Raw genomic sequence first — 27,821 nt, forward strand, 5'->3', positions numbered from 1 at the left:
TAAAGTTTTTCGCCGTCCCTGATATTTACAAGTAATCCTTACGAACATCGTTGCAACTTTCAGTGTCGTTATTCCGTGGGAGAAGTTTTGCAAGCGTTCTATATTCTGCTTATAGGATTAATTCACTTATAAGTGACACACACTTCTTACTAAAACTACCTTTTCAGACTTTGATTTTTCGGGACTCTGATCATCAACGATCTACCGGGATATACAAAAGATTATTGTCTCACTGTGATAAAGTTCATCTATGATAAATCAAGAGAATACTAGAAATTCGGTTCGATGAGCTTTTACCAGAACTAGCAAAAGTTTCAATAGAATCTGATAAGCGAAAATTCCAATTTTTGATTTTTAAAGAGACTTTTAAAAAATAAACAGAATAAAAGTATTTCTGTGTATTTCTGCTACTACTACTATGTGCTAATAGTGTAATTGAGGTGTCACAAAGATCCGCAGCCTTTTGTAAGAAACCGCAAGTAAACACAGCCATCTTAACAACGTATCGGTTTTACCCTAACCAAAGGGTGTCTGTTTTACCCCAACAGTGAACTTTTTTTAAAAGCTTTAAAACATATTGAATATCTCAAACTCGACTTCAATGCACCCAATTGATCATAGGAAAGGCCGATAATAATAGATACTGAAAAACGTGGTGATTTGAAAAGCTTTTGTTTGGTTAAAATCTTAAAATCTAACATCCAGACGAGTATGAACGCTGTCGTCGCATGTTTTGTTTATTTTTATGACATTCGGCGTGCTAACGCAAATCAAATTTGTCTTCAAATGCTGTACATAATCATACTAATAATAAAGTGTCATCATGAAATGAATAAAAATATTTGATTTCTAGGGAAAGTTGTGGGGTGTCGGTATTTCCCATAATTCCCCTAAAGCTTTTATGCCGACCCAGCACACGTTCAGTAGTTAGACCATACTACCGATTTCGTCCATCGTGTGCCGAAGTGAGGGACTCTGAACAGAGAAGATAACTCTTAGCCCTGCTCCTCTAAACTCCACCAAGAAGTCCGACATTTGCCTGATCCCCCGGATTCCATTTGAAATGACTGCTTCGGGGGGAGGCGTGCTAATGAACTTCACTTGAATCCAGGTCTAGCTGGTCGTGCTAGTTTTCACTGGTCTCATAACCGCCATATCAGTCCTGCACGGCATGATATTCTACATGCCCTCCTCTCGTTGACCAGTTGGATGCCGTGGTCGGTCCAGAGATTCCGGTTGGATGGTAGCTTCCGGTTCATTGGTGCCTCGACGACCCTATAATGGTGGTTTTTTCGCGTTCGGTGCTACTCGGCGTAGTTGTGACGGTGGAGCTGGCCTACCTCGGCGGAGAGTTCCCCGACGAAAGCTTGTCTCCCGCAACCGTTGACGGACGCGTTATTCTTCCTTCGATGCAGGCCGGCAGAATGCCGAGGTCAGTCCAGCCATTCCGGGTGGAAGATTGCGTCCGGTTCACTGGTGCCTTGACGATTCAAGCCGGCGATTCGCTATGGACTGCTCGGAATAGTCCCCGACGGTGGATCTTTCCTACTTCGACGTAGAGTTTCCAGTGGAAGATCTTCCGAATCCGATGCTACCCGGGCAGATGTCGAGGTCGGTCATGCGATCTGAGTGGAGGGTGACCAGGGTTGCCACAATTTTTCAAAGAAAATATGGTTGTTCAAATAAAAATGACTGTTAAAATCTGTCACTTGACAGCGACCTCAAAGTCATCGAAATTTGGCATACATTTTGGTCTTCATAGAACAATAATCGATTTTTGTTTTGGAAACTATGACCCAGATTTCCATAAATTGTGTGTAACAATTTCTATAAGGAACCATCCATAAATGACGTAGCATTTTTTGAGTAATTTTTAACACCTCCCTTTCCCATCGTAGCATTTCGTCACAAACATCTAAATACACCCCCCCCTGGTAATTACGTAGCTTGACGGTAACCCTGCCCCCCTTGCCACAGCAATTTTTTTTAAAAATTCTATACTATTCCCCTATACCTCTAATACCCCCCCTGGTAATTACGTAGCTTGACGGTAACTCTGCCCCCTTGCCACAGCAATTTTTTTTTTTAAATTCTATACTATTCCCCTTTAAAAAAGCTACGTAGCATGACATGACCCCCTGCCCCCCTGTCGTCACACATCATCACAAAATACAAAACTCCCCCCTCTAATGCTACGTCATTTATGGATGATTTAAAAATCTGGTAGAATGAGAGGTTTATCTTTTTGCTAGAAGCTCAAAAAACTCTAGCTGTGCCAGATAAATCTGGCATAATGGCATTCCCTCTGGGGTGTGACGTAGATTTCAGGATATCTGAAAAACGGGCAAAATTTAAAAAATTTGGCAAAATGTCTGGCTTGAACAAATGTCTGTTCAGTTAGAAAAAATCTGGAAGATTCCAGATAAATCTGGAACATTGGCAACGCTGAGGGTGACTTCCAGTTGACAGGAGCCCGACGACCATTTGCCGGTGCTACTTCCCGATCTACTCGAACTAGTCCCCGGCGGTGGGCCTACACCGAGCAAAATTTACATTGAATTTCCATAAAAACGTTTTATGACTTTCAGACATAAGGATTTTAAATGGGTTTTATAAATCGGTCTTATGATTTGGAGGGGAAATTTTCCAAATCCATCTCTTATTATTTTCATAAGACAGTCTTATGAAATTTATGAAAATGTCCGAATGAACGCCATAGGTGCCCATTGGACTTGACAACTGAATGATAATGATTGTTACTTATCAAATGATTTTGATAATTATAAAATACGCGTCAGACACTAATTATATGCACAACTTATTTCATTTCAAATAATCGGATATCTTCTGTAAAAATCATAACCATGTAAACAGATTTAATGCTCACAGTAATTTATTCAATAACATAAAAACAATTTCAAATTTTGTTGCAATTTGACTGGAAATCTCACTTCTTTTGTTTCAAACAGCGGTAATCAAAAAGTGCTGAAACTATTAACTCCTGGTTGGCCGTCCAGGCCAGTACTGAATTCATAAGAAACAATTATGAACTTTTCACAAAAGTGACGTTTATGAAAAACAAAATACAATTTTATAGAATCAATAACAGATCTCATATGGGTTTCACGAGAAAACTTATGAAATTCTTAAAGGCATATATTGGAGCGAAGTCATAAGACTGTTTTATGAAATACATTATTTGTACGTCTATGGAGTGCATGAATAAAGATAAATGAATTCATAAGCCTGCCTATGACATTCTAAAGCGTTCAATGACATCGTCAGAAGGTTGGTTCATATGCCGAGACTTATGAAATTCTCAGATGCTTTTTGCTCAGTGTAGTATACTCCGATGGAGAAATTTCCCTCGAAATCGTAATCTCGATGCTGGTCAGTTAGGTGCCGAGGTCAGTCCTGCGATTCCGGGGAGTCACGGCTCCGACAGCATAAGTCATTAAGTGACTTTACGCTTGTCCGGATTTGCCGCAGACTCAGGTGATTCGCATTTAATGCCAAAAGATCCTGACTCCTGCGTTGCAGAAGACAAAGAGTTAAGTAGCCGGGAAACTCAAAGCTTGCTCATATGACCCTACTCCACGCTTTTTTAAACTTTCTTACTTCAAATCCTTGCTCTTCCTTGATTACTATGGCTTTTAATATTGAAAAATATTTCACACTTTATGTGTTTTTTTATGCGGATTTTCAAAATTATGCGGTTTTTTTATGCGGATTTTCAAAGTTGTGCTGTTTTTTTATGCAGATTTTCGAAGTTATGCGGTTCTTTTATGCGGTACGTATCCCGCGCATAAAAAACTTCAGTGTATCTATTCGTAAAACTCGTTCCAAAAATACCCATATCAGTCTATCTTCTGACCTCGCACAAAGCAGAAGCAACAAAATCGCTACGCTATAGCAGGCTATAGGTACTAATGAATCAAGCCAGCTTTTGTTCTATATCAGTGCACAAACAAATTGTATCGTTGCCCCCGGCTGCGGAGTGAAACGAGTTTGCCAAATGAAACAAAAGTGCCCGTGCTACGGGATCACACGATTTCGATCGACTTTAATAAAATCGTGTTAGACCCACAGTTCAGGATTAACAATGTTACAATTAGTTAAAGTTAAAATGGAGCTTAATCTCACTGAAGTTACGTACATTCAGCTACATCACGTTAAAAACTGTGTTTTGATCACGGTTAGAAGTTTAGCACAGACAGAAAACTTCATTGCAAAGAACAACATGCAACACGAGGTCGAATTTAATAACACCAGAATCAAGATATCATGCATATGGAAAACGACAATGTGGACGTGCGTATCTATGATTTGGCCCCGCGCACTAGGGAAGATTACATTAAACGAATCATGTCGCAATATGGAGAAGTAGAATGTATTACGAATGACACCTGGAGAACATCACCAATAAAGCTAAAAACAAGACTAAAATAAATTAGATCGGGGCTAAAATTATGAAACAATTACAAAATTATTAACTGTTTAGTTACGTGTATTTTTTATGCGGATTTGCGTCATTTTTTGCGAATATTTAATTGCTTTAGCAGTTCGTATAATTTTTGATTGGAATAGGAATGCAAAACAATACGCCGCTGACATTTACCATAAATTCAATTTGTGTTTCTTTCAAAAATATTGAAACCATGCGTTTTATCCTGTTTTCGTTAAATATATTACCCTAAGATCACACTTTTCGAAGCTTAGTTGTTACGGGCAACGATCACCCGATTCCGTTTCTTCACAAATTAAAAATTAATGAAAATTTATTTCGCTTCGCTAAAAAAACCGATTTAACATCACATTGTTTATAATTATTGCAGCTGAATACACAATTCCAAATTCTTTGGTCGAACCTCAGCCGTTCCTATCTAATCCAGTTTGTATGTCTATGACCTATTAGCACGTGTTTTTAGAATATAAAACTACTGCATATACAAGACCATAATCTAAGTACCTTTATCGCCTTAAATGTTCTATCACCATTTGTTGTGAAGTGCATGTGCAGTCAAGGCACCGAACTGATTTGAATAAATTTTAATGACTATTTTTGACAGTATTTACATATGTAGGATTTTTATTAGATTACTACACAAAGAGATGAAATAGATCAGTTTAGTCTTCCGTTGCTTCGGCAGCATCTTCCGTAACGGTTATCGAGCTGGCTGTCTGTTCGATTTCGCTAAGTGGTGTAGTCATCAGAATCGAATATTTAATTTTCTTGTTCTTAAAGTAGCTGTACGAATTATCGAATAGAATCGAGTCTGGATAGGAGAAAAAACGAACGATTATTAGATCGGATAGGTTAGTTGTTTATTGAAACTAAGATTTACTCACAAGTGCAACCTGGTTGGCAAGTAATGAAACCAGATTCATCTACCTGATGGGATGCCACTCGTTTCAATGGCACTTCGATTTGGCTTTCCTGAGTTTTTTTGTTGACACATTTTATGCCGAATTTGATGTCGTGATCGATGGTGCGGAATTCCCATCTGTAGAGAGAAAAGGGGTTGTGTTTAAGGCTCGATCGTGGTGACATATATGTTTTATATATAATAGGCGTTGAAATAACTTCTACGTGCATGAACCTAACAGGCCTTTGCTTGAACTATAATCATGTGAGAAAGAAATACAATAAAAGTTCAATTTTATCACTAGTATTATAAAGATCTATTGATTATCGTCAATAATTGAGAACTGCTAGAAGGTTACTGTGCAGGTTTCCAATCAATGAAATACTGCAACGACGGATGAATGAATATGTTTGCGGGGTTCAATTTAGCATTTTAGAGGTTAAGCCTTGGTAGCAGCAGAGGTGCGAACCTGCCACGTAAAACTTTAGTTTAAGCGCAATGATTTACAGTCCGGTCACGTACGGCCGTGTGTAATACCGTATTGGTACCAATGTGTATAAGATACTTACTTCAAAAAGCAGCCCGCATCCTCACAGTCGAACGTCAGCTTCAGCTTACCACCCTTCTTGATTTCAGTGTCAGTAAAGGTGAGGTTGTTGTTGAAGCTATCCTCCTTCGAGGTATACATAGACTTTGGTACTTTTCCACCCCAGCAGAGTTTTTTCTCACACTTTGGATTCCCGTCCTCATCGGTTAGCGTTCCACCAAAGTACTTTGGGATCTGGGAAGCATCACACCGTTCCAGGATTGCCGGTAGCCATTTGTTCTGATCGGATTTGTAGATCTTAATCTTATCAATCGTATATTCTCCAAGAAAATTTTTAACCATGTTATACGCGAATGCGAAAACCTTCGGTGCATTTATAATGTAGCAGCATTTGAGAATCTCCGGATAATTGGCTTCGTACATTTTAATCAGTGAAATGACTACTTCGCTAGCCGGTCGCCACACATACTGCTTCAGGCTAAAATGGTCCATATCGAACACCACCACAAACTGTCGACAGTTGGGGTTGTTCATCTTCTTGCTTTGCTCGTACGCCAGTTGCATGTACCGTTCTAACGCCTGCAGGGTCATGCGAATAATGTCCGCTCTCGAAACGGTATGCAGCAGTCACCAAATGTCGAAACCCGCAAAGGGAATGATGATGATCGGAGAACCTTCCTTATCGAAGCCGCACACACCGTGGGGAGTTAGGTCACACAGTATCTGGGGCGTGGGCCACTTATCGATTTCATCGGCATTCCAGCGCTCGCGAAACTTCATCGAATCACGCAGCATCTTCTCGGACGCCTCCGGGTTCCATGAACGTGCTGGGAAAGTGAATGAGAATCATTATCATTGATACATTGTTTACGAGCGGGTAAACTTGAAATCTTCACGCATTAGTTGAGCAATGTAAAATAAACACGTGCTGGTGAGGTGAGAAACAGTTGAATCAATATAGGGTGTGGAGCCTATTTGAAGCATGTTTCTATTGTCACTGTACCCATTACAACCTGATAGGTGAAGCATAGTTCTGCTAAATACACATCTGTTGTATTAGGTTCTGCTACGTCTGTTTAACGCATTAGCTTAGGTAAAAGGGTGAGAATTGGATTGTTTGATGCCAAACTGTACTTTGTGGAGAAAAAAGGCCAATCACCCTATGAATTCAAACTGTGCAAAAATAATGACTAAACAATTACATCGTCAGTGTATTTCTATCTTGATACGTAAATTTGTGTATGCTTTAAAACTTACTTATTTCTAGACTATCGTCAATTTCAGTTTAAAAGTGAGAATATATAAATGTGAATAGGGCATTCCAGTTGGATTAATCTGTTGTTTTTTTTAGTAAATTTTAGAATATTTTAACAATCACAATGCATTTTTGAAAAAAAATCCTGAAGATTTCTTCCAGGATTATTTTTAAAAATTGCTAAACAAAAAGAAAGAAAGGTCTATTCTACGCGAAATGTAAATCTATCAGTATAAATTTTAATTGCACAACGTGTTTTAGCCGAATTGGACATTTGTAAAAAAAATCGAATACAGCGTAGATACCTCGTAACCATCGCAGTAGATAATAGTCGTCATGTTCTGGTTTCAGAATATCTGCTACTTGTCTTCGAAACTGTAAAGAAAAAAACAATGGAAATGAGCAATATATTAGTTAATAAATAGACGAGAGGTAATTTTCTTTATAGGACTTGGGTTTTTGCACAAGTAATCCAAAATAATGTGCATGTCTATAACGATCTTCATCAGCATACATTTTAGATACTAACTGTTGTGTACCCAAAAATGGGTATAATTTAGTACAACACTAAATTATACCCTAAATTAGTTTACGCTCTTTTGGCGTACCTACCTTTGCAGAAAGGTAAATAACAAACAACTGGATTTGAGACGTCAGTCTCTTATTCCAGTGCGCGATCAAACTAAGTTAGAAGTGTTTTTAACTTATTAAAAGAACTCCCCGGAGAAAGTGTTTTCCCCAAGTGGCATCTACTGAAGCTGTTCCTGCCTCTACTGGTGCACCTCCCGGACGGGATATTACAACTGGCGACGAGGAAAACCCGGAACGCGGCTCGACAACGATATCCAGGACGGATCCCCGGTCATCCGGACGATCTAAACCGCCGCTTCTGGAGCATGGCCATTAGAGCGCAAAAAAATTGTAAGTACTTAAAGTATAGAACAAAAGAAACAGTGAAAGTGCATTGTGTGTAAACCGACGCTAATCGAAACCATTATGCGGTTTAGCCATTTTGTTTCGTTTCAGTGGCGCGTCATTTTTTTTTTATTTTTTCTCGTTCATGGTGTGAGAAGGACGGCTTGGAAGTGACAGTGGTGCCAGTTTTGCACTAAAGGTTATTTTATACAAAAGTTTAGAAAATTAAAATTGTTCTATTTGATTGTAAGTTTTATTTAAAACGAAACATTTTTTTATATAAAAATTCTAATTTTTTTTATCTTTGTTGTTTAGGTCGCTGATTTCCCAGTGAACTGCTGCAGAGGCAAACACCAAATCCGACGGTGTAGTTGGAAGTTTTAGTTGATCGTAAGTCGGCACTGCGGTGATTTTTTCCTTTTATTATTTTTGCCACTCAATTGCTGTGCTAATTTATAGTTCATTGAATGGCGCATACAATAGCAGTCACTATTGAGCTTTTCCACAACGGCACATTGTTCGGAGATTGAGCCACACGATTGAAATACTTTTTTACCGCGAACAAAATAAATGCAGATTCTGACAAAAGAGCATATTTAATCACGTTGTGTGGTCCAGTTGTTTTTTCTCAACTGAAATTGCTCTACCCTACGGGTAACTTTGAAAATGTTCCTTACGATGATCTTATTGCTAAACTAAAGACTCGTTTGGATAAACCGGAACCGGATTTAATTCAACGGCTTCGTTTCAACACTCGCATTCAGCAACTAGATGAAACCTTGCAAGATTTTGCTTTGTCATTACGGTTACAAGCAGAATATTGTAATTATAGTGATTATAAGGACCAGGCAATTCTGGATAGAATTGTTGCCGGAGTAAAGGATACTGAATTGAAAAAAAAGTTGTTGAGTGAGGATAAATTAAATCTTGCTAGAATTGATAAAATTGTAGAAACTTGGGAGATGGCTCAATTCCAAATCTTTTTCTGATAAACACGACGAAGTTTTAGCTATGAATTGTTTTCCTGCTGTTGGCAGAGGGAAAGTATTACAGAATTTGACTGATGTTTACGAAAATAATTGTGGTAAATGCGAGGATAAAACACGCATCCCAGTCATAAATAGAATTAACAATAAACCCTTTAACGACCATCGTTTTAAAATAGTACATTTTGCAGACGCTAGAGAATTTCAAGGTTATGTGCCTGTAGAGTATAAAAAAGAAATCAGAAGCCAACCAATGTTGGACAGACGTGTTTGTTATTTTTGTGGTGTACGAGGACATGTGGCAAGGAAATGTTTCAAACGACGAGAGCAAAAACCACAACCGCTTGATCATATGGATGTTCAAGATAATAAAAGCAAAGAATGAATCCTGCTAGGCATCATGCGGAGAGACGTATGGTAATATGGTGAAATATATGATAAAAAGGTTTTTACTGAATCCAGGTATTTTAGAATTGTTTTTGAAGGCTCAGATAAATCTATGTTTATATAACTTTATAAATTATTTGACGAAAAATGCTAGATTTCCATCCGTAAGAGTTTTCTCGTATAGACCAAATATGTTAACTGATTTGATAACAAACACAAGGAAGAACATGATTTATTATTGAAAAGAGAGTTCCGGTAATTTCTGGAATATTTTTAAATAATCTATATATGGGAGATAAGCTGTGGTATACAAAATGTATTCCATACACAGTAACGTGTCTTAAAAGATTTTCTATTAATACTTCCCAGATTCAAATTGGAAGCATTCCAATTCTCGTCCATTATACACTGCTTAGAATTCCGGAGAAATTCCGGACGTGTTGACTACGGTCAAGTCGCGTAAACAGGACAAAGGACGAGAAAAAGCCAGCATCATCGAGCATGCTGGTAATGGCAGCAACGAAGAAATGCGATTGGAGTGAGAAGAGATTTTACGGCTCATCGAAGTTCCGCGGCTTAATTGGTCAGTGGCAAATGGATCGTCATGTGATGGCGAGGCTTTGTTCTGTGGTTTCCCAGAAGAGACATCCGCGGCAAAGAAGCGATCGATCAAACGTAAAGCAGTTATGAATGCGTTCGAAGCATTCTCTACTAGATTCAAAAGATTTAAGATTCCAAAAAGTTTCAATGATTTTGTGACTTAGAATTTGTCATGTCGATTACTGGCGATTGTTCGTTTAGTTTAGTTAGAGCAGAAAGTTTTTAAATGTTTGTATATATTAGATATGGTAATATCTTCTCGAAAATTGTATAATTTTCTTCCTAAATGGGAAGGACTGTTGTGTACCCAAAAATGGGTATAATTTAGTACAACATTAAATTATACCCTAATTTAGTTTGCGTTGTTTTGGCATACCTACCATTGCAGAAAGGTAAATAAAAAACAACTGGATTTGAGACGTCAGTCTCTTATTCCAGTGCGCGATCAAACTAAGTTAGAAGTGTTTTTTAATTTATTATTAACCTTCCGGCAGTCGCGCTAGTGCACTGAGTGCACTCGGCTCCGAAAATCTATCAAAATCGTCTTAGGGCACCAGCGGCTGCTCGTTCAGTGGGCCATAAGCTCGACTTCAGGAGGGTTAAAAGAACTCCCCACAGAAAATGTTTTCCCCAAGTGGTTCCTGCATCTACTGAAGCTGTTCCTGCCTCTACTGGTCCACCTTCCGGACGGGATATTACACTAAGGGATCATCCATAAATGACGTAGCATTTTTTGAATGATTTTCAACACCCCCCTCCTCCATCGTAGCATTTCGTCACAAAACTCTAAATACCCCCCCTGATAATTACGTAGCTTGACGGTAACCCTACCCCTCCGCTTGTCCCCGTAAAAAAATAAAAAATAATAAAAAAACGATGTCAGTTAGATGAAACTCGTAAAATTGTCGTGACATCAGGTCAACCCCTATTCTCTTTAAAAAAGCTACGTAGCATGACATGACCCCCTACTCCCCTGTCGTCACACATCATCACAAATTACAAAACTCCCCCCTCCCCCATATAATGCTACGTCATTTATGGATGGTCCCTAACATTAACACTCATGAAGATCCTTATCGACACAGGCATCTCTGTCGGTGCAAGTGGAATGGTATAATAGGTAAATAAAATGATTGAAAAATTCGTTAATTTTAGATTATTGCCCTAGAATAAATTGTTGTGTACCCAAAAACGGGTATAATTTAGTACACAATAAATTATACCCATAAGAAGGTCGACCGGATATGAGCATCGTTTTTTATTGGTCCAACTGAAGAGATGTACTTAGGCTGCTAGGGTCGACGGTAAGGACTTCTGTTCTAGACGTGACTGATTCATAATCGCGCGCACACGGGCGTTTGTAGGCTTGCGCTTGAGACCGCGATTGTCAATTTATACCTGCTAAACCGTTCACTCAATCACCGGTGTTTTTCATGTATGCCATATCGCGGGCGTATGATGATCGCGGACGTAGGTGTGTGTGGGTGATCGCGAAGGCTCGAGCGTTTGTATGTTAACGTGTTCGATCGCGGGAGCGTGTGTATTAATTAGATTTTAAAATCGTGTGGTCATTCGCATATTCTCATGCGTTCTGGAAATAAGGCGCGGACAATGAATATGGTTTTTTATTTTCAGTGTGCGGTTCAGAGTTTACAATATAGTGACTCCCTCATATCACTAGGTTTCACGGTAATATCGCCATAGAATATTGGCGAGTAGATATGAGCATCATTTTATGGGTCCCACTGAAGGCATGGAACTAGGTTACACGGGACATGACCGATCCATGATTGCGCGAACACGGGCGTTTGTAGGTTTACGCTTGATACCGTGATTGTATTTTAGAAGTGCTAAAACATCAACTTAATCACCAGGGTTTTTTCATGTTTGCGAGATCGCGGGCTTGGGAGTTCGTGATTGGTTGCGAAGGGCTCGAGCGTTTGTATGTTAACGAATCCTAGGAAGAAAAAAATCGCACGCGAGGCAATAAATTACTCACTATTCCATCATATATGCCAGTTCTATATGCATTTCCTGACTCAGCTGTTAAAAATAATCGACACTTACTTTGCACGCAAAGACTGGTAGACGGCCGACACTTCTCGGATGTTATAGATGTGAGGACCTTCAGAGGACCAAACATCGACTCTGATCACTATCTCGTTGTCAGTAAGATTCGAGCACGGTTATCAACCGTAGCGAACTCAAGAACTCAGTGACCGTTGCGTTTCAATATCCAACGATTCTCAGCAGAAAGTGTGACGGACGAGTACCGCCAGAAGTTTGATGAGCGGATAATGGGAATCAACGTAGACGACAACCTCAACAATCTGTGGGAGACAATCCACGGAGCGGAGCACAGCAGCGCGAGAAGTAATAGGTACTGCTCAGAGACGACCCGGTTGGTTCGATGAGGAGTGCCAGAGAGTGACGGATGAGAAAAATGCTGCCAGAAACCGGATGTTAGTGTCTGGTACCCGGCAGAACAGAGAGCGGTACAAGGAAGCAAGAGGAGCCGAAAAAAGAATTCACCGCAGAAAAAAAAGGAGTATGAGGAGAACGTCAATACTGAGGCGCAAAACAGTATGGAACAAAAAGATAAGCGGAAATTTTATGAAACTGTCAATGGCGTACGGAGAAAAATAGCGTCGTCTCCCGTCATGTGCAATGACCGTGAAGTGACGATGGCTGTGGAGCTCCCGGCCGAAGTTTTCAAATACGGTAGTAAGCAGCTGCACGAAATACTTCACCGTACTCTTTTGAAGGTATGGGAAGAAGAAGAAGAATTACCTGCTGACTGGCTAGAGAGCCTCATTTGTCCCTTTTACAAAAAGGGACACAGACTGGAGTGCGCCAATTATCGAGGAATATCGCTCCTCAATTCAGCGTACAAAATTATGTCACGTATTCTGTTCAACAGATTGAGGCCGTTGGAGGAGTCTCGTCGGCGAATACCAAGGTGGTTTTCGTGAAGGCCGATCAACAACGGATCAAATGTTTATCCTGCGACAAATCCTAGATAAATTCCGGGAATACAACTTGCAGACACACCATCTATTTATTGATTTCAAAGCGGCGTACGATTCAGTGAAAAGAAACGAATTATGGCAGATAATGGTAGAGCATGGTTTTCCGACGAAACTGATTAGGCTGATTCGTGCAACGCTGGATGGATCGAAATCAAATGTTCGGGTTGCGGATGAGATTTCGACGTCCTTCGTAACCTTAGACGGATTGAAGCAGGGTCATGCGCTGTCAAACTTGCTGTTAAACATTGCTCTTGAAGGTGCCATCAGGAGAGCAGGCGTGCAAAGGAACGGTACCATCGTCACTCGGTCGCATATGCTCCTAGGATTTGTGGGCGTTAAAGGAAGTTGATCGTAGAGCATTCGTTGTCTTCGAACGTAAGGTGCTGCGAACAATACTCGGTGGTAAAGAAGAAAGTGGCATCTGGCGGCGTCGCATGAATCACGAGTTATACCAAGTATATAAAGGAGTGGATATTGTCAAGCTAATAAAAAACAGCAGGCTGCGGTAGGCTGGTCATGTGGCACGAATGCGGGAGGAACGACAGGCGAAGATGATATCCAGTAGAGAACCGGGAAGAGGCCGACGTCTCCGTGGCAGGCCGCGTACACGATTACTGTTTGCAGTGGAAGAGGACCTAAAAGCACTCAATGTCTATGGTGACTGGAAGAGATTGGCCCAGGATCGGGTCCAGTGGAGGAGAATTCTTCACTTGGCGTAGATTCAACGAAGCGAATTGTTGCCCATCAAGTATCAAGTAAGTATCGACAATGACAATGGAGAGCGGATCAAATCAAACGTACACTAAATCGCATCTTCTAAATACAGATAAACAATTGTACATTTTTTTTCGAGAGTTGTCCTACTGGAGCTGTAGAGCTAGATTCTCGGAAAGGCTCCCCGTCAGAATCACTCACTACAATTGCAGACGAGACAGGCAGTATCGCCCACTAAAACACTGCCAAAGGCCAATTGCAGCGGGCCGTAACTCTGAATGTGATATTCATTGTACGGTTTAGAAATGTGCAGGCGTAGGGATTTCGCGAGCGCATGTATCATCGCAAAGGACTCGAGCATTTGTACGTCAATGTGTTCGATCGCGTGTGCGTTTGTATATCGCGTGTTAAATTCTATTTTATAACCGTGCGCCTTTTGCATATTCCCGTGTGTTCTTGGATGATTGCTGTCCACTAGAGATGAGAGCTTTCATTTCAATTGGATCAATTGAAGACATGGACCTAGACTTCTGGCATCGAGGATAGAGGTTTCCGGAAGTGACCGATTCATGATCGTGCGAGAGATTGTAGGTTTACGTTTGAGACCGCGTTCGAATGTTTATAAGTGCTGCGACGTTAACATTATCCCCTGGATGTTATCATGTCTTCGAGAACGCGGGTGTAGGTTGCGTGGATGATCGCGAAGGGCTCAAGCATTTGTATGTTTGTTTGTCGCGTGTATGTGACTTCGCGTGTATAAATTCGATTTTTATGTCGCCATGGGACGTGTTGTTTAGTGGATATGACCGTCATCTTTTTGGTTGGTTCACCTGAAGGCATTGGACTTATGTTACTAAGGCCGAGAATAGGGACTTCCGGACACGAAACCGATTCATGATCGCGCGAACAAGGACATTTGGAGGTTCAATCTTGAGACCGCCTTTGTGAATTCATATAAGTGCTAAACCGTTGATTGGGGTGTTATCCTGTTTGCGAGATCGCGGGTGTAGGTGTGCGTGAATGATTGCGAAGGGCTCGAGCGTTTGTATGTTGGCGTATCTGTCGCGTGTGCTAGCGTGTATGTAATTTCGCGTGTATGCATTATTTTTATAAGCGTGTGGCCAATTCGCGTATTCTACAATGATCTTGCGCGGACCGTGGATATACTTAATTTTTAATGTATGGCTCAGATGCTAGAAGAAAGTGGGTTGACCCATTTCACTAGAGTTCCCGATCATGTAGCCATGGAATGTGTTATCTAGTTTTGAAGGCATGAGTTTGGGCTGTTAGGATCAGGGTAGAGACTTTTGGACATCACCGACTCATGATTGCGCGAGCGGTGGGTTGATGCTTGAAACCGTGTTAGTAAATTTTAAGGTGCTAAAATGTTCACCTAATTACCGAGGTGTTTGAATGTTGGCGAAATCGCGTTTGTGACCAGGTTTGTGTTCAGTGCTGTGCAATCATACGATGGTCTTTGAATTGTGATGGTAAATATGAAGTGACTGTATCACCACAAAAATTTCCATTTCAATTTTCCTCTCTCAGTGTTTCAGTTAACTATATCTCACAGAAGCCGTACGAGAGAGAGCACATTGAAATGATGGAGAGAGTGAGTACCATTTATTTTGTATTGGTATAATAAACGAAATATTATCAGTGTATTGTATTCAGGCAGCATGCGGTGCTTTGTTTTAATTTTTTTCTCCACCTTTCTGTTTTTTTATGCAAACTTATTTGTGTGAAACCACCTGTTTGTTAATACTTGCTCGTTGTTTATAATAAGATGACCGTTATAAACGTTTCTATTTTGAAAATAAAATGATGTTCAGTTTCAATTTCTCTCAATGAAGATTCCAATCAGTAAGAGATTCAGAAGAGAACCTTCTTACTGTTATCAATCCATTGGAGTGAGAACCGTTACTCAATAAGCATCAATTACTGTTTTGACTGCTAACCGTTTCATTCTCTTTTGTCTAGCAGGTTTGTCATCAGTACCGTGATGGAGCTCAGCACTGTTTGTCGCATTTGTACGTTTGAGATGAGAGAGATTGTGAGTGTATATGAGAGAATAAGCAATTGATTGTGTTGGTGAGTGTTAGTATGGATCTCATTTAAAATATAGCAACAAGAGAAGCGTGTCTCCAGAGAGAACTTGGCCCTAAACCCACATTAAACATTATTTGACCATGGCACTGGGTAATAAAGGTTGCCAAGTTACAAACTAAAATTGATCACATTGTAGCTTAATTAAAAAGAAAATAATCGTGTCCCAAGTTTCTATGTGATATAATCACTGTAATACTGCTTTGGTGGAAAAGCCCCCAGACCACATCAAGGTACAGTATCATGCCGAGGAAAATACAAATAAACAATTGTACATTAGTACTAAAAACTACCTTTATTGCTACAAACACTATCACTAATGGGTATCTTCTTTTTTCTTTTTCAGTAATGTAAAAATTTCAATAAATACTTTCGATTGAAAATCAAAGTTTAAAAATAGTTCCCAAATATATTTTTAAATCTTCATTGACCTGAAAAACGTGAAACATACATGGGTATCTGTTCAGAGTCTTGGAATTCTTTGCATGCTTCATACGCATTATTCATACATAATCCGATAACTAATAGTGTTTATCTGAATCAACACTGTCTCGTTCAGGTTCATCTAGGCTGCGGACTAACGTGCGAAAGGTAGAATATATAATCAAGTTGATTTCCGAAGCGTCTAATTACAGTCCACCGGGCATTATAGGCGCCCTTAAGTTAGTTCAGCAAGCGGATGCTTTGAGTTCGTGGCCGTGAGCTTGACAACAACCGCGATCAATGATTGAAGTAGCTGCTGAAGCAGATCGCTTAGCTCGTGATATACATGATTGTCGGCGCGTGTACCTATCTACAATGTCTGAGTTTTCAAGCTACTTGAACTTTACCTAATAGTGTGGAGATTTGCGTTAATCGGATTTGTCTCTCGAGGCGGACACTTGATTAGTCATCGTTTTGTAGTAATAATTACGCTTGCAGAATGTCGCCATAGGGCTAGTAAGTAAATAGGAGAATTTGGGGCGAATGGATGGAAGATCCGATAGATACAACAAGAATTGCCTTCAGTATTCCATCCAGATGCTCTTCAAAAGATAAAGCTTTTTTCTTGGATAAAAAATGAAAGAAACTTCTGACTTTGGAACATTACATGGTCCTCTATTCCAAAATTCAATTTTGACGTTTTGTAGAAGACGCACCACCGCGACCAGTATTTAGATCTATTGTGTATATTATGTATATTAACCTATTCATAAAGTTACAAAGTCAGCTTCGTGGTGCAGATCAATACGAACATAATCAAGAATGCTTTGGTCATATCTGTGATATAGCTATCGTCTTCTGTGCAGAGATGATACCCTTTAGTTCAAGTTTCACTATAGAAATAGCAGTTAAACTTTGGCCTTAAAATTACAAATACTGTGCCACAAAAAGGTGTGCAAATTTCCCCATGAACCTCGCCCCTAGCTTCTCGATCAATTCGAAACACGTCCGCTAAACGATCGCCTCTAGCTGGTAATTATTATTAGATTAACCCTTCTATCATATATTGTCAATACTAATTATATACCTAATGGGCGGATGATCGCATCTTCTTGAGGCAGCAATTGAGCAATAAGCTTGCTGGAGAAGATGGTGACTTGACCTATTTTCGATGATTCGCGCAAACTTTGTCGATAAAATATGGTTTCATTGGAATGAGAATTTCAAATAAAAGTGCTAATAAAAGCAACCTTCAGCGATTTCGTTTGAAGTTACCAACTTTTACGAAATTTGCTTACGATCACTCATGTCATCTGCAAATTAGTAAATTTTTAACGTAAATTGACGGAGAAGAAGAAGTTGTATTTCGGTTATACAGTTAGTTACGCTCTCAGTAAGTTCTGGTTATTGAGGCTAATTTTGAGCGGAAATGACATATGCTTGATAACTGATTTATCTTTTACTTTTATGTTCTACCAAAACGTAAACAATTTCTTTCCCACCTATCTAATCACTTTGCTGAAGTCATTGTTACGAGCACCAGACGTTGACCTTCGCAGACTATTTTCACTCGGAGATAACCTTAACTTTTCGTATTTCGTACGAAACCCTTTCAATCTCTATAAGAACATTCCCACGAGTATGAGAACCTTATGCTGTTTTTTCCCAGATTTAGTTGGTGTTGTCGAAAATTAGCCTGTGAAAATGTTATGAATAGCGATTTATCTTGTCAAGTGCTAAGAGCTGTAAGCCGCACTGTGCTTGCATTCCCGTCCCATGTACGTCTTTGCTCCGAAACGCGATTTTATCGTATAATAAAACATTCAGCCAAATTAAATTAAAATCATTATATTACGATACAGCGGTTATTTTTTCATGTTCATACAGAAATTTGATTTTTGACATCAGTATCCACTAATTGATGAGAAAATTTTATTTTAGACACGAACAGGATGATTGTTTTGCAGTGTCGGATAAAACAATTAAACCACTCGTGATTGAAAGATACAAGCACGTGTCGATGCACAGATAGTGCAATGGTGAGTTTTTTGACATTTTGCAAAGAGATTTTTTTCCACGAAATTTTTTTTACGAATATTAAAGGAAACATTTTTCGCATGGTGTAGCAGAATGCAAAATTGCATGAGAATTTCTTCCTTAAATTTTTTTTAAATATTTTTCGGTGACAACAACATAGGTCTGCTGTCTAAACCTGAAGAATTCTGAATTGTCAATTAACAGATTTGGACCCTTCAACTAATACAGGTTTTTACTATTTTTTGTGAGGTGTGACTTTCAATAAAGGGTGTAAGAATCAAATTGTAATCATGGCCCAATAGATTTCGATCGGATAAAGTTCAGCATAGTTTGGAGGCTTTGGTCACTATGTTTGCCACAAGCGCATATGGCTCACCAAATCAGGTACTTTTATGTGAATTTCGATGATCGAAAGTGTCATTCACAGAAAATTTATCTGAAATTGCTTCACTGCGTCACACAGACAAGTAGCTGGTTCCGAAACTTGGCCAAAATTATTTACTGTTGCTACTCTGCCTATGATCGCAAATCAGCCCCATAGAGATAGAAACCCCCATAGAAAATGAGACAAATATGCGATCATGGGCAGTATTGCTGTTATTATTCCGAAATATGAACTAACAATAGGGTCGTCAAATGGTGAGATAACTTAGTTCTCACAAGGCTCGTATCTCATGCCTGCACGCGAGCCTAAGTCTATTGATGACATTTGGTCGATAGACCGGCGACGACTGGGTGTTATAAGCCTTCTGCCGATAGTAGCAGAATGAAAGGGTGAGATCAGCTACAATAAGACTTTAATCTGACTAGTATCGATGATCGCGGATCAATACGTACTAAAAATTCGACGCGTCTGTTTTTATGAATCCAATTTTAAGTTCCTTTATTGCTAACAAGCCCAGGTTAACAATCCTTTGTATTTCCTTTCAATGGTCGTTTTTATCGTGCATTTTATAAAAAAATAAGAAATGCAAAATAGGAAATACTTTCCTTTTTTTATTTTTTTGTTAGGGGAAACTTTGCCACTGCGACCACTATTCAGGTTATCTTTTGTGGCTGCCCCTGTTTGCTCTACATGTTACAAATTGGCCGAATCCAATGTAGTTAGAAGCGAGTTGTTTGTTTGTCTTCATATGTCCTTAATTTGTAACATCTTGCGCTATCATAACTCTTTGTCTGTATAACGTGCTATCACTCGGTAGTTTTCAACCCAATAAATATACCGTAGAGAAGAAATAGTGAAATATATCTAAAATTGTTACAATTCGGTCCATTACGTAGACAAGATTAGCTTTTCAAGGCAATACTCCCACGGTTGGTTGTGTGGAGTTCAAATTGCTTTTATTTAGAAAACAAAGGATACACTCGGTAGCCGGCTACCCAGATCTTTACCCTCCGAAAGTGGCTCACTGAACGAGCAACCGCTGGTGCGCCAACATAATTTCGCTAGCTTTTCAGAGCAGCGTGGACTCAGTGCACTAGCGCGACTGCCAGAAGGCAAGAAAGAACCAACAACTACACAAGATCTTTTCTTTTTCGAGTGATCGTGTACTCGAAGAATAACTAAAACTTATAAACTATGCTTCACAGGTCTCATCACTTGTTTGGAGCGAATCCTAGACCTTATACCCTTCTGAACCTCCAACTCCAACTGGATAGGTATAAATTACTACTTACCATTCCCTAAGCCACTTTCACTAGATAATGAGCAGTCAAACATGATGAAGTTAGTGTGTGATCCACCAAAACGCATGGCAATGCAACGCAAAGAGTGTATTGTTTACACCCACTATATTTTGCAGTTGTCAAAAAGATTTCGGACGAGATGAGAGAAGATTAGCTAACAACGCTCTCGAAAGGATTTTGTTAACCTACATGCAATATCCTGGGTTGTCGCATCGCGCCTTGAGATAACGGATGGATATACATCATTCAATCGTATCATCTTCTAAAGGTTCCAGGAATGACAATGGACCACAAGTCAGGAGCTGCACGAAAACCGGAAACAACGCATAAAAAACGACAGAGTGCTGATTGCTCATTTCAAGCTGAAACTGAACATTTCAACGCGGAACTAGTCCAAAAAACTTGTGTTTTGCAAAGTTTGATGAAAATTGTTGATTTTTTGAAAAGGTTAAAATTTACTAAGAGTTTCATCAATTATTGAAAATTCAGAAACATAAGTGGTCTAACAGATGCCATTCCAATCTACAAACAAGGAGAACCAATATGGAACAGTGTTCAAACCTCTATAGATTATTTTCTTGTACAATATGTCAAAGAATGTAAACTTCTAAAGTGGGACAAATTTTCGAAAACTTTCTCAACAGTGAAGATCACATAATTTCGAAATCATCAAATTTGAAGAAGTTTTCCAATATAAAACAACGCATGTTTTGAAATACAAATTCTACTGATTGATTCTCATAGAAGTAATTGTGAAAAATTAACTCTTAAAAATGGCAAGTGACTTGGTGCCTTCAGCAAAGTTGTTGAAGTTGTTTTGTTGAAAATATGAAGGCTACATGAAAGCAGATATAAAACAATATTTAGGAATTTTTTAAAGCCAATTCTTTTCAATAACTTTTTTTAAAAGTTTTCTTTTCAATATACCCTACTATATTTCGATAGTCTGAATACATAAAGTAACCATGTCTTCAATAAAGTTGTTTGAAATAGCATTTTCGAAAACTTTGCTGAAGACATTAAGTCTGGCGCTAAATTTTCTTGAAAATTAAATTCTCTATAATTATTTCTAGAAGGATAACCACCAAAATTATTTTATCAGACGATGTGCTGTTTTACCTGGTAAAATTCTTCAATGATACTTAGCATCGAAATTTGATAGTTCCGAATGAAAAAGATCGTGACCGTAAAAAAGTTATTCGAGTTATCTTCACTATTTAAGCTCACAACTTGACAACGAGTTCTAGTACATAGTTTAAAAGACATTCAATGAAACGTGCACGCCGCACCAACTGCTTACTAAGGACCGCTCTAAGGTTGCCAGTATGTTTTTGGTGTAACTAGTACTTGTATTTGCGATTTGCGGTAATAATAAGACTCCCATTTTGGTTTAAACACAAGGACAATTTTAAAACAAAATTGAATTGATAAGTACAGCTCATTAAACCAGTTTTATCAATTCTGTAATCAAAAACAATTTATGAATTTCTCTAAATGGGGTGAATTTAGCTCCAATAGGATCTGGTATATTCAACCAGCACAAAAAGTTGCATAACGCAGGGCTGAATTTTGTAACAACTTGTGTTCTCATTGAGCCCTTCGTCATGCAAATTTGGAATATTATGACAGATCGGATAAGTGCGGTGTTTTATGAAGCGCCGCCGTTCCTTTCGATCGGGAAAGGCCGCGTGGAATTTTTGGTAAATCCGCTAACATATTGAAATATTTATTAACTCCAATTAAGCTGCTCATACAACAACAATCAAATGTTCATAAACACCGATTCTGACCTGCTAGAGACAAACTGCAAACGTCATTTTTCACTATCTTCCATCTACTTTCCGAAATGTTATTCTTGTTCTTAATCACATTGAGCTTTTGTCTCAACTCTACACAATCTCAAAAAAACATTTTCAGCAAATGTAGAAATGTATGCACGTTTTTGGTGAGCAAGTTTATGTTTTATAGACAACCAACCTATTCAAACTTAGCTTCGATTTCGAAAAATTATCCCTAATTCATATTTTGGAACATCTGTCGAAAAAAGGTGATAATAATTCAGGCAATTATTTTATTTTATATTGATGAAGTTTGACAATAATGGGATCTTGGCTAAGAGATAAGTTACAAAATTCCCTTCCCATAATTTTCCAAAAGTTATCATGATGCTTAAAACAATAGATTTTCAATGAAGTAATCAGACAATATCCTTCCAAAAGTATTTTGCAAAATATATAATTAAATTAGTCAGCATCAATTAATTTTTTTCCTATCCCATTAATTATGGTTGGGGGGGGGGGGTCTACACCACTTTAAGTGCTTTCACCACGATGATCAATCGTCTATTTTTTGAAAATAATGTACCATTCATGAAAAATAATAACAAAAAGTTTCTATTCTGGGTGCATTGCTTTCCGTTCTTTCTTGGTGGTGAGCAATGCACAGTGGTCCCAAAGAGTAAAAAAGGGGGTTTTTATATAGCATCAAAACGGTTGACTTTAGCAATATGGTGTCTTTGAGAAAGTTTCTTGGAGTAGAACTCCCCTTCTTTTTGTCCTATCGGGTTGATGATTAATCCCCCTAAAAATGAGTTACGAAATTTATGTTCTTCAATAATTCAGATAGACAAGTACTTCAGCAAAGTTGTAGAAAAACTCGTTACAAACATTTCAACTGAAGACTTCAACTCTCTATCTTTTAAGGTTTTTGAGATATGAGACATTATTTGCGAGAGGCCCCTTAAAAACAGTTTTTTCATCATAAGTTTTCTTCTAGATTTTTTCCATGATATAAATGTTCTAGAACATTGTTTGGACTATTAAACTGCATTACTTTGCCGAAGACGGAAACTTGCTATCGCTAGTATGTGTGGAGATATTCACATTTTTTTTTTTTTATCGAAAATAGCTCTTTTTTAAATGCCGATAACTTTTAAACGGGCAAAAACGGGCAAACCACTTTGTAAACAAATTAAAGTGCAAGAAAAGCACAACAAATGATGGAAAAATCAGATCTCCCCAAGGCGGCCCTCTATAGAAATACTAGAGCTTAAGTTTGTCCATACTAGAGCTATTCCGGCATTAAATACATCACCATATATTACTATTAGTTTTTTTATTTCGATTATAGAGGTTTTCACCAGTAGCTTTGATTTTCGATGTTAGACGTTGGGTGGTTTTTGTGTTTTCGAGTGATTTTGGTATAGCCCAAGATGAAGATAATAAAAAGGTGGGAACGTTTGACACTTTTTAGTGTATTAGTTTTATACTTGCAAAATTAAGCATGGCGTCCGGGCCCCTTGAAATAAACATAAACTTCCGAACGAGCATCCTGATTCTTTGGCGCATGATGAAAAGAGAGAAAAGGCCGAGCTTCACATCCGATCTTCCAATACGAACACATAGGGACACTTTTTATCTCGAAACTACGGATAAAAAATAAATATAACCGACCCGAAACAAAACTTATGGCAACAGAAAAGCCCACAACGTCATTTGTTTATGCTTTTCTACTTTATATTCTCCTGTTTTATCGGCTTCATCGAAGTAAAATGACAAATGCACTCAGCCATAGAAAAAATGACACCACCTGTATCCGTCTTGATAGTCGCCTTTTTTTCCTGGCTACGTTAAATATTGGCTTGGGAATACCGTGGAATATTGCTTGTCTGGCATTATTTTGTGCATGGCTGTCTGTGGTGGATTAGCAGATGTCGAAGGATGTTTGGTGGCGTTGGTTGTAGTAGAAGAGTTTCTTTTAGTTGTTTGGTGCATGGCCTACCGTAGTGTGCCGTCTGGTTACAGAACTGACACGTGGGCGTCTGCCTAGGGTATGTGAATAAGATTATTTGTATGTAGTTAACACATTGCGATGATCTGCCCGTTAAGAATACCAGGGAAAAAGTTTCTCCAAGTGCCGTTTGTGACGGATTGTACTTCTCCATACTGCGACATGAATCTTTTAATATAGTCCGTCCAGTGCGCCAGATCGTGGAGGTGAATTTTCGTGAGATCAAGGACCATATACACGGGGATCTTGGCTTTGACATTTTCATATTCGACGTCATGTTGCATTTTGTTCTTTGCTACAAAGCCTTCTGCCTCGGTTAAGAAGTTGAACGTTATTAGTACTACTTGCCTCGTATGATGTAGCTGGATGTGTTAAACTTCTGCAAGAACAAGTTGCATTTTCACCTCGATCAACTGTTCCACTGGAGGTCTAAGACGAGTCTGCGAAAAGTCAACCGCGATTGTGTTCTCCCGTAATGGATGGAATGTATTCTATGGTTCACTCATCTCACTCGCAGTTGGGGGCAACGGAACTTTGCTGTTTCACGATTTTCGTAATTTATATTACGAAAACGTTAACGTGATATTTTATTCATTAATTTCGTAGCGGATTTTGCTGACAGAGTAGTGTGATTTATGTTCATGATTTTAGGACCTTAGTCACGATTTTCGTAATTTATAACTTTCGATTTTGACACATGGAATAATGTGACTAATTGGAGTGACAAGAAAAAATGATCCTCATCGGGCCACCCTTGAGTCGATTCCTAGTCCCAGTGTTTGCTCCGAATTTGAGCCAAATCGGACAAGTCTAGGTACCGGACCAACGTGATCGAAGTTTGTATGGGATTTTTCCGACAATTTACATGGCGAAAGCCCACTAACTTGCATTTTCACCGCTAGGTGACATTGCATGCCTCAGTTTATCACTGCATGTGAAGACTGCAAACCAGTCCGACTTCCTTGGTAAAAGCTATTTAACTTTTAGTGGAGTGATGTTTGAATCAATTTTACATAGGGCCTAACTGCATATAGTGGTCAATAAGTAGTCAACCCCCATCTTTATTTTTTTTGGGCCGATTAAGCTTTAAAATATTCGTATTTTTTCTGGGCAGTCTAGTGATTCATGTTTATAATATCAGTTGAACGATAGGAACTGGATTATAAAAGTATGACTGATTCGCGGTATCTTGTTTTGTGCACTATATCACGAACACGATTTGAGGCTCTATAGTGCATTTTTGGTGCTCAGCACAGTTTTCGTTTTTTGTCCGCACATCGCATTGAACCTTACCAAATAAATAATGATGTGCAAGGTCGTAATAGTTTCTTATATCTGTCACTCGGACCTATTATTAGTTGCTAGCAGCTAGATATAGAACTCAAGATAGATCATGAAACATGTACTAGGAATCAGGAGCGAGGTCACGAATCCATAAATAATATTTTAAGATTTTGTGAACTATTTCACGAGCACGAATCGTCAGTCTTGAATATTACACTAGAAATCATGAAGAAATTCGCGAATACATTAACAATATTTTATAATTTTGTGAACTATTTCACGGTTCATAGTATAATAGTCAGGCATGATTATTATACTAGGAACCATGGACTGTTCGCAATTCTATGAATAAGATTTCACGTTCACTATTTTACGACCACGAATCGTCAAGCGCGACTAATTCATTAGGAATCTGGAATTAGTTCACGTATACATGAATAATATTTTCCGATTTTGTGATCCATTTCACGAGCAGGAATGGTCCGTCGTGATTATTTTACTAGGAATCATTAACTGGTTCACGAATACATGAAAATTATTCCATGATTTTGTGAACTATTTCGCGAGCACGAATAGTGAGTCGTGACTAATTCGCTAGGAATCATGAATCAATCCACGTATACGTGAGTAATATTTTATGATTTTGTGAACATTTTCATGCTCGGACCTATTATTATTAGCTAGCAGCTGGATATAGCACTCAAGATAGATCATGAATCATGTACTAGGAATCAGGAACCAGTTTACGAATCCATGAACAATATTTTAAATTTTTTTGAACTATTTCACGAGCACGAATTATCAGTCTTAAATATTACACTAGAAATCAAAACCAGTTCGCGAATATATGACCAATGTTTTATAATTTTGTGAACTGTTTCACGGTTCGTAGTATAATAGTCAGGCGTGACTATTATGCTAGGAACCATGAACCAGTTCGCAATTCCATGAACAAGATTTCATGAATCAGTTCACGTATACATGAATAATATTTCCGGTTTTGTGATCCATTTTTCGTGATTATTCTACTAGGAATCATTAACGGGTTCACGAATACATGAAAATTATTTCATGATTTTGTGAACTATTTCACGAGCACGAATAGTGAGTCGTGACTAATTCGCTAGGAATTATGAATCAATTCACGTATACGTGAGTAATATTGTGTGATTGTGTGAACTATTTCACCAGCACGGATATTAGATATTATGAACTAATTCACACTGGTTGAAAGAATTCATGAATTATCTTCAGCTTCTAGTAGCTCTCGAAAAAATGTTTTGTTTTTGTGAACAACCACGAAAATTTGACATGTTAAAAATGTAATAAATCATGAATCAGTTCACGTCGTATAGTCGTACTCTGAATAATGTTTCTAAGTCTATGAATAAAATCAAGAGTCAACCTTTGGTATTATGAACAATGCTCATAAAGTTGTGAATTAGCTCACGTACAGAAAATTGATTTGGTAATGACATGGCGGAAACTGTGACTGAAGTTCACAAAATAAAAACAAATATTACAACTAATACAGTAATGTTTCGATTATATCACTATGATTTGATTTGCTTGTTTACATAGAGGGTAATGAGCCTATTATTAGGTTTCGGACTATTTCGTTAAGGGTTTATATATGATGAGGTTGGTCAAAAAGTCGAACGTTTTTATTTTTTTATCTTAAAGTATAGATTCTTAAGAAAGTATCTGAAATTTTTATAGAGGTATAAGTAGTAGAAGCAAAGTTATAGCGCTATTTATCTTGTTCCTTTAAGTGAAGATAGGGCGTGGCGCGAAACTTTAAACGTGAATAATTTCGAAATCATGTTTTACCAAGACGTTGTTGCAATGACTAGGATTGCCGAAATATTCTTCGACCGATTCAATTTTAGTTTTAAATTCTTCGTAACTTATTTGCCGTGTCCTTAAGGGACCGTCTGGAGGGACCGTTTGGTGTAGTAGGTAAACAAATCGACTTCTTTTTTAAATTGTTAGTTATCCGCAAGAAAATCTAACAAAATAATGAGAAAACAAAATACACAAGATATGGTAGGTATGCCTAGATATGCATTTTCTCTTGAATCGATGTGAATACTTTTCTTTTGAAAGGACAACATCAACAATTGGTGATGGGACTATTTCTATGGATGTTGAAACAACGAGAACTGAATCGTAATCTCTTCGAATACACTGATTTAAATAGTCAAGATATATGTCCAAAACCTTAATGTGGCAGATTCCTTTATGTTTAGTTTTGGGTGGTTCAACTATTTTAAGAACCGGTATGTGCTACGTAAGGTGAAGCTGTGTGGGGAAAAATTATCCACTGATGCCATACCGTTTTACCCAATGCGTTGAACAAAGATAGCAGACGCTGCCAACGGCTTCAAATGGGTAGTGTGATTATAGAAGCATGGCAAAAATAAGCCCATTACCCTACTATGATTTATTCTTTTGACTAACTTGACCTTTTCATTACTTTTTGTTTATAGAAATACATGGATTAATGCTTGAATGTAATTTTTTGGTTTGTTTTGAATATATCACGCTAATATACAGACCGACCGTGATATAATCGAAACATTACTGTAAAAGCGTTACAAAACATATGACTTTTTTCATGGTCCTGTTTTCGTAACGTAAAACACGTGATTGTCCCCGAATTCTTGGCACTTTATTAACGATTTTGAGCACATTTTT

The 27,821-nt window shown here is 38.4% G+C and overlaps 1 protein-coding gene across 1 annotated transcript in view; it reads right to left on the bottom strand.

The window, feature by feature from the left end:
- Positions 1-4,663: 4,663 nt before the first annotated feature.
- Positions 4,664-27,821, bottom strand: part of LOC131691068 (SEC14-like protein 2) — a 46,616-nt gene continuing 23,458 nt past the window's right edge. The window contains 4 exon segments of the mRNA XM_058977232.1: positions 4,664-5,276; positions 5,350-5,504; positions 5,936-6,740; positions 7,474-7,543. Of these exon segments, the coding sequence (XP_058833215.1) occupies positions 5,128-5,276; positions 5,350-5,504; positions 5,936-6,740; positions 7,474-7,543 (1,179 nt within the window). The 3' untranslated portion in view covers positions 4,664-5,127.

Source organism: Topomyia yanbarensis, chromosome 3 (assembly GCF_030247195.1).
Source record: "Topomyia yanbarensis strain Yona2022 chromosome 3, ASM3024719v1, whole genome shotgun sequence".
In the NCBI taxonomy this organism is placed as follows: Eukaryota; Metazoa; Arthropoda; class Insecta; order Diptera; family Culicidae; genus Topomyia; species Topomyia yanbarensis.